The sequence below is a fragment of the Oncorhynchus keta genome, chromosome 22 (assembly GCF_023373465.1).
Source record: "Oncorhynchus keta strain PuntledgeMale-10-30-2019 chromosome 22, Oket_V2, whole genome shotgun sequence".
Classification (NCBI taxonomy): domain Eukaryota; kingdom Metazoa; phylum Chordata; class Actinopteri; order Salmoniformes; family Salmonidae; genus Oncorhynchus; species Oncorhynchus keta.
In genome coordinates, this window is record NC_068442.1 from 48,266,976 (window position 1) to 48,275,175 (window position 8,200).

Sequence of the window (8,200 nt, forward strand, 5' to 3'; positions counted from 1 at the left end):
TGGCCTCTAAACCTTCAAGCTGTATACTGGACCCTATTCCAACTAAACTACTGAAAGAGCTGCTTCCTGTGCTTGGCCCTCCTATGTTGAACATAATAAACGGCTCTCTATCCACTGGATGTGTACCAAACTCACTAAAAGTGGCAGTAATAAAGCCTCTCTTGAAAAAGCCAAACCTTGACCCAGAAAATATAAAAACTATCGGCCTATATCGAATCTTCCATTCCTCTCAAAGATTTTAGAGAAGGCTGTTGCGCAGCAACTCACTGCCTTCCTGAAGACAAACAATGTATACGAAATGCTTCAGTCTGGTTTTAGACCCCATCATAGCACTGAGACGGCACTTGTGAAGGTGGTAAATGACATTTTAATGGCATCGGACCGAGGCTCTGCATCTGTCCTCGTGCTCCTAGACCTTAGTGCTGCTTTTGATACCATCGATCACCACATTCTTTTGGAGAGATTGGAAACCCAAATTGGTCTACACGGACAAGTTCTGGCCTGGTTTAGATCTTATCTGTCGGAAAGATATCAGTTTGTCTCTGTGAATGGTTTGTCCTCTGACAAATCAACTGTACATTTCGGTGTTCCTCAAGGTTCTGTTTTAGGACCACTATTGTTTTCACTATATATTTTACCTCTTGGGGATGTTATTCGAAAACATAATGTAAACTTTCACTGCTATGCGGATGACACACAGCTGTACATTTCAATGAAACATGGTGAAGCCCCAAAATTGCCCTCGCTAGAAGCATGTGTTTCAGACATAAGGAAGTGGATGGCTGCAAACTTTCTACTATTAAACTCGGACAAAACAGAGATGCTTGTTCTAGGTCCCAAGAAACAAAGAGATCTTCTGTTGAATCTGACAATTAATCTTAATGGTTGTACAGTCGTCTCAAATAAAACTGTGAAGGACCTCGGCGTTACTCTGGACCCTGATCTCTCTTTTGAAGAACATATCAAGACCATTTCGAGGACAGCTTTTTTCCATCTACGTAACATTGCAAAAATCAGAAACTTTCTGTCCAAAAATGATGCAGAAAAATTAATCCATGCTTTTGTCACTTCTAGGTTAGACTACTGCAATGCTCTATTTTCCGGCTACCCGGATAAAGCACTAAATAAACTTCAGTTAGTGCTAAATACGGCTGCTAGAATCCTGACTAGAACCAAAAAATTTGATCATATTACTCCAGTGCTAGCCTCTCTACACTGGCTTCCTGTCAAAGCAAGGGCTGATTTCAAGGTTTTACTGCTAACCTACAAAGCATTACATGGGCTTGCTCCTACCTACCTCTCTGATTTGGTCCTGCCGTACATACCTACACGTACGCTACGGTCACAAGACGCAGGCCTCCTAATTGTCCCTAGAATTTCTAAGCAAACAGCTGGAGGCAGGGCTTTCTCCTATAGAGCTCCATTTTTATGGAACGGTCTGCCTACCCATGTCAGAGACGCAAACTCGGTCTCAACCTTTAAGTCTTTACTGAAGACTCATCTCTTCAGTGGGTCATATGATTGAGTGTAGTCTGGCCCAGGAGTGGGAAGGTGAACGGAAAGGCTCTGGAGCAACGAACCGCCCTTGCTGTCTCTGCCTGGCCGGTTCCCCTCTTTCCACTGGGATTCTCTGCCTCTAACCCTGTTACGGGGGCTGAGTCACTGGCTTGCTGGGGCTCTCTCGTGCCGTCCCTGGGGGGGGGTGCGTCACCTGGGTGGGTTGATTCACTGTTGTGGTCGGCCTGTCTGGGTTGCCCCCCCCCCCTTGGGTTGTACCGTGGCGGAGATCTTTGTGGGCTATACTCGGCCTTGTCTCAGGATGGTAAGTTGGTGGTTGAAGATATCCCTCTAGTGGTGTGGGGGATGTGCTTTGGCAAAGTGGGTGGGGTTATATCCTTCCTGTTTGGCCCTGTCCGGGGGTGTCCTCGGATGGGGCCACAGTGTCTCCTGACCCCTCCTGTCTCAGCCTCCAGTATTTATGCTGCAGTAGTTTTTGTGTCGGGGGGCTGGGGTCAGTTTGTTATATCTGGAGTACTTCTCCTGTCCTATTCGGTGTCCTGTGTGAATCTAAGTGTGCGTTCTCTAATTCTCTCCTTCTCTCTTTCTTTCTCTCTCTCGGAGGACCTGAGCCCTAGGACCATGTCCCAGGACTACCTGACATGAGGACTCCTTGCTGTCCCCAGTCCACCTGGCCATGCTCCTGCTCCAGTTTCAACTGACCTGAGCCCTAGGACCGTGCCCCAGGACTACCTGACATGAAGGCTCCTTGCTGTCCCCAGTCCACCTGACTGTGCTGCTGCTCCAGTTTCAACTGTTCTGCCTTATTATTATTCGACCATGCTGGTCATTTATGAACATTTGAACATCTTGGTCATGTTCTGTTATAATCTCTACCCGGCACAGCCAGAAGAGGACTGGCCACCCCACATAGCCCGGTTCCTCTCTAGGTTTCTTCCTAGGTTTTGGCCTTTCTAGGGAGTTTTTCCTAGCCACCGTGCTTTTACACCTGCATTGTTTGCTGTTTGGGGTTTTAGGCTGGGTTTCTGTACAGCACTTTGAGATATCAGCTGATGTACGAAGGGCTATATAAATAAATTTGATTTGATTTGATTTGAAGCTCATCCCGCGAAGCAAACAATAATATCAGTGACATCGTTTTGATGTTAAGATGATTAAACTGTCATGAATAACACACAGTGTTATTATTATTATGTGCATTATCATGTATTATTATTACGTGCATTATCATGTATTATTATTATGTGCATTATTATGTATTATTATGATGTGCATTATTATGTATTATGTGCATTATCATGTATTATTATTATGTGCATTATTATGTATTATTATTATGTGCATTATTATGTATTATTATTATGTGCATTATTATGTATTATTATTATGTGCATTATTATGTATTATGTGCATTATCATGTATTATTATTATGTGCATTATTATGTATTATTATTATGTGCATTATTATGTATTATTATTATGTGCATTATTATGTATTATTATTATGTATTATTATTATGTGCATTATTATGTATTATGTGCATTATTATGTATTATTATTATGTGCATTATTATGTATTATTATTATGTGCATTATTATGTATTATTATTATGTGCATTATCATGTATTATGTATTATGTGCATTATTATGTATTATTATTATTATGTGCATTATTATGTATTATTATTATGTGCATTATTATGTATTATTATTATGTGCATACCTTGTGCTTGTGCAGTAAAATACATAAAAGTTGCCCATATTATGTTAAAATGTAATTCTGTCATTTTTGTTGTCTCATTTCACCAACCACGGCTAACTGAAGTAGGACAGCATGGAGTAGCTAAAGTGGGACAGTCTTATAGGCTTTTGCAATGGAGGAAAGAGATCCGGTTTACATTAGAGACCCCCTGTACTTAGGTTAGGCAGGACTCTGCATCTTGTCCTGTTCATGGTTTATTCTAGTAATGTTATTAGTAATGCTTATAACCGCATTAACCACAAGCACCTTTTTTCCCCACTCATGTTGTTGACTGTGAAAAATGTCAAACGTGGACAACCATTTTTTTTTTAATGACATAATTCAAATAGGCTAACGAAAGGTACCGGATCTCAGCTCCGCCTACCTCTCATTTGGATCATAGGTACAGGGTCTCGGACTGGGTGGGACCTGGCCCAATTTAACCCCTGGTTGTACGTAGTCATTGTTCCTATCTGTTTTTCTGATGAAATAACTCGACAACAGTGAAATTAGATATTCAAAGCAGTTTTATAGCAGGTCAGGACATTTGATTCAAAGTTATAAATCATAAAAGGGTGTTTTACTCCCTGCTGATGCCATATGCAAAGCACACACACACACACACACACACACACACACACACACACACACACACACACACACACACACACACACACACACACACACACACACACACACACACACACACACACTGAACATTATAAAAATGTTGTCACGTTTTGCACACTAAGATCTGTGTAAAGTCCCACAAATATTTGTAATGGATGCAAATGGGCTTCTAAAGCAATGTTGCCTTGCTTGTATGCATTTGCATTGTAGCCAGTCTCTGCACCATAAAGGTCATCACCTGACATATGGGATATGATTTGTACACCTGTTGAGAAGTAATTCCTTCAACTCTTTTAAAGTGTAAGAGATTATTGCAAAGAATGCATATCGGAAACTACTTTCTCAATCAACTATCAACTTTTGAATAAAAAAACAAGTACATTTTGTCTGGATTAAATGGTGAACAATTCAGTTAATACCTTCTTTTTTCCCCCCATCATTGATTCAGAGGATATAGTTTTCACAGCTTCATCAGGAAATACAATTATCTTTACATTATTATATCCAGTTCCACATCCAACTCTCCTCAAAATTGTTCATTGATTATACAATACATTTAGGAATGAAACATTTCCCAGATGTTTCTATATTTTTCATTCTGTTTCTTATGTGGTCACCTGTCTGCAGATGCCATGTTTACAGGCTTCACAATGGGCAGCCTCATGGGGTCCATCACTCCTCCCTTCCAAATGGAATGGGTTATTATTTTCGCCTGCGTCCTCATGGTAGCACTTGACGAGGATCTTCACAACAAGCTTCTCCAGCAGCACCTCAATGTTATCTGTCTTAAAACGAGGCTCCTCCATTGTACTCTGTACACACTTCCTGCACTTCTGTCTGTAGCGTTTCACTTTAACCATCCCCTTGTCCTCCAACAGACGCATGTGAAACTCCACCAGAACTCTTTTCGAAGGCCAGGTCCTCTTACACTTTGAGCACATGAACCTGCAGGGAGAGATAAGTGATACAGTTGAAGTCTGAAGTTTACATACACCTTAGCCAAATACATTTAAACTCAGTTTTTAACAATTCCTGACATTTAATCCTAGTAAAAAATTCCAAGTCTTAGGTCAGTTAGAATCACCACTTTATTTTAAGGATGTGAAATGTCAGAATAATAGTAGACGGAATTATTTATTTCAGCTTTTATTTCTTTCATCACATTCCCAGTGGGTCAGAAGTTTACATACACTCAATTAGTATTTGGTAGCATTGCCTTTAAATTGTTTAACCTGGGTCAAAAGCATGCCCAAAGTAAACTGCCTGTTACTCAGGCCCAGAAGCTAGGATATCCATTTAAATTCAGATAGAAAACTCTAACGTTTCCAAAACTGTTAAAATAATGTCTGTGAGTATAACAGAACTGATATGGCAGGCGAAAACCTGAGGAAAATCCATCCAGGAAGTGCGATTTTTTTTGATGTGCGTATTTTCAATTGAATGTCTATAGGGTATCTAATGGGTTACGAGCCAGATTGCAGTTCCTATGGCTTCCACTAGATGTCAGTCTTTAGACATTGTTTCAAGCTTTTTTTCTGAAAAATGAAGAAGAATGAGACCTTTCTCTCAGTGAACTGTAGAATCATGCAGTGCTGGTTTTGCGCATGACGGAGTGCGCGCCCTTCGTTGTTTTTCCTTTCTATTGAATACGCTATTGTCCGGTTGAAATATTATTGAATATTTAGACAATTGACAATCTGAGGATTAATTATAAACATCGTTTGACATGTTTCGACAAACCAGTACTATTAGGATGTATTCGTCTGCATGTTTTGACCGCCTTTGAGCCAGTGGATTACTGAAAACGCACCAACAAAACAGAGTTTTGGGATTTATTGTGTAGCTGGGACTCTTGTGACTGCAACCATATGAAGATCTTCAAAGGTAAGTGATTAATTTTGTCGCTATTTCTGGCTTTTGTAATTCCTTTACTTTGTTGTAAAATGTTTGTATGCTTTTGTAAGCGCGGCGCTATCCTCAGATAATCTGGTATGCTTTCGCCGTAAAGCCTTTTTGAAATCTGACAAAGCGGCTGGATTAACAAGAAGTTCATCTTCAAGCCGATGTATAAAACTTGTATTTTTTATGAATGTTTATTCGGACTATTTCTGTATTTTGAATTTGGCGCTCTGCAATTTCACCGGATGTTGTCGAGGTGGATCGCTAGCGGAAAGCCTGCGCCAGAAAGGTTAAGCCATTTTGCCTCAACTTTGGAAGTATGCTTGGGGTCATTGTCCATTTGGAACACCCATTTGCGACCAAGCTTTAACTTCCTGACTGATGTCTTGAGATGTTGCTTCAATATATCCACGTAATTTTCCTACCTCATGATGCCATCTATTTTGTAAAGTGCAACAGTCCCTCCTGCAGCAAAGCACCCCCACAACATGATGCTGCCACCCCCGTGCTTCACGGTTGGGATGCCTCCGCCCTTTTTTCCTCCAAACATAACGATGGTCATTATGGCCAAACACTTCTATTTTTGTTTCATTAGACCAGGGGATATTTCTCCAAAAAAGTACGATCTTTGTCCCCATGTGCAGTTGCAAATCATAGTCTGGCTTTTTTATGGCTGTTTTGAAGCAGTGGCTTTTTCCTTTCAGGTTATGTCGATATAGGACTAGTTTTACTGTGGATAAAGATGCTTTTGTACCCGTTTCCTCCAGCATCTTCACAAGGTCCTTTGCTGTTGTTCTGGGATTGATTTGCACTTTTCACACCAAAGTACGTTCATCTCTAGGAGACAGAGCGCGTCTCCTTCCTGAGCGGTATGACAGCTGCGTGGTCCAATGGTGTTTATACTTGCGTACTATTGTTTGTACAGATGAACGTGGTACCTTCAGGCATTTGGAAATTGCTCCAAAGGATGAACCAGACTTGTGGAGGTCTACACTTTTTTTCTGAGATCTTGGCTGATTTCTTTTGATTTTCCCATGATGTCAAGCAAAGAGGCACTGAGTTTGAAGGTAGGCCTTGAAATACATCCACAGGTACACCTCCAATTGACTCAAATTATGTCAATTAGACTATCAGAGGCTTCTAAAGCAATGACATTTTCTGGAATTTTCCAAGCTGTTTAAGGCACAGTCAACTTAATGTATGTAAACTTCTGGCCCACTGGCGGCAGCGTAGCCTAGTGGTTAGAGCGTTGGACTAGTAACCGGAAGGTTGCGAGTTCAAACCCCCGAGCTGACAAGGTACAAATCTGTCGTTCTGCCCCTGAACAGGCAGTTAACCCACTGTTCCCAGGCCGTCATTGAAAATAAGAATGTGTTCTTAACTGACTTGCCTGGTAAAATGTATTAAAACATTTTTTTTAAAATTGTGATACAGTGAATTATAAGTGAAATAATCTGTCTGTAAACAATTGTTGGAAAATTTACTTTGTGTCATGCACAAAGTAGATGTCCTAACCGACTTGCCAAAACTATAGTTTGTTAACTAGAAATTTGTGGAGTGGTTGAAAAATGAGTGAATGACTCCAACCTAAGTGTATGTAAACTTCCAACTTCAACTGTATGTAAATCTCTAATTTCAGTATAACAAGTTAGTATATACAGTATATTTCATGTCTTAATTCTGATTCTAATCTATTAAGTCCCTTTGAATACAGTAATTTAACATTTAATCAGGTTTAATATACATTTGTAAACACATTTCTATATTCTGAATTGAATTGATATACGTCTATTTACACTTTATTCAAAGAGCTTACCTTGCAAATGCCCCACTGATGTACTGCTGCCAACCTCTCGCTGGGTGACCAGGAATGATGGTGCTATCAAATTCAATGCTCCAGGTGTCCTCTATGTCATGCTCCTCAATCGTGTTCTGGAGAATGCTGGCCCATTCCTGAAGATCCATTGCTTCTGAGCAGGGGAAGTAGTGGGTTTCCAAAACGGACAGTTTAGCTGTAGCTTTTCGAAACGTATGTCTGTCCGTGAGATCGTGTCCACTCACTGGGCTTTATATATGCTATCTACAATGACTGGGCTGTCCAGCTGATTGTTGATTGGCTCTGCATTTGGACAACTGACATCAATACCTCTGTTGCTAGAGATACGAAAGGAAGAGAGAAATGAAACTGAAAGCTTGCTCTCTGTTTTCCGTTAAGTTTCGATTTGCAGCTGAAATTACTTTGTCATTATGACACGTCTCTACAAAGTCCAGCGCAATAATCCGGCATGTAGAATGTGATAACGGCACTGCTCAACTAACAACTATGAATACTGTATGTGCTATGGCGTAAACGTTCCATTTCCTTTCCCCAACATCTTACATGGATTATGGCAAGCTATCTGTATTGAG

General features: G+C 40.5%; 1 protein-coding gene across 1 annotated transcript; it reads right to left on the reverse strand.

Moving 5' to 3' along the window:
• Window positions 1–3,771: 3,771 nt before the first annotated feature.
• On the reverse strand, window positions 3,772–8,200 carry LOC127910699 (receptor-transporting protein 3-like). Its single transcript, XM_052475424.1, has 2 exons — window positions 7,608–8,200; window positions 3,772–4,837 (listed from the first exon to the last, which is right to left on the reverse strand). Exons 1-2 carry the CDS (start codon window positions 7,754–7,756, stop codon window positions 4,498–4,500), a joined length of 489 nt encoding a protein of 162 aa, XP_052331384.1. The 5' UTR covers window positions 7,757–8,200; the 3' UTR covers window positions 3,772–4,497.

Coding starts and splice junctions, on each gene's coding strand:
- LOC127910699 (XM_052475424.1), bottom strand. CDS start 7,756: ATGGATCTTCAGGAATGGGCCAGCATTCTCCAGAACACGATTGAGGAG. Junction 4,838..7,607: donor ATCAGTGGGGCATTTGCAAG/GTAAGCTCTTTG, acceptor CTCTCCCTGCAG/GTTCATGTGCTCAAAGTGTA.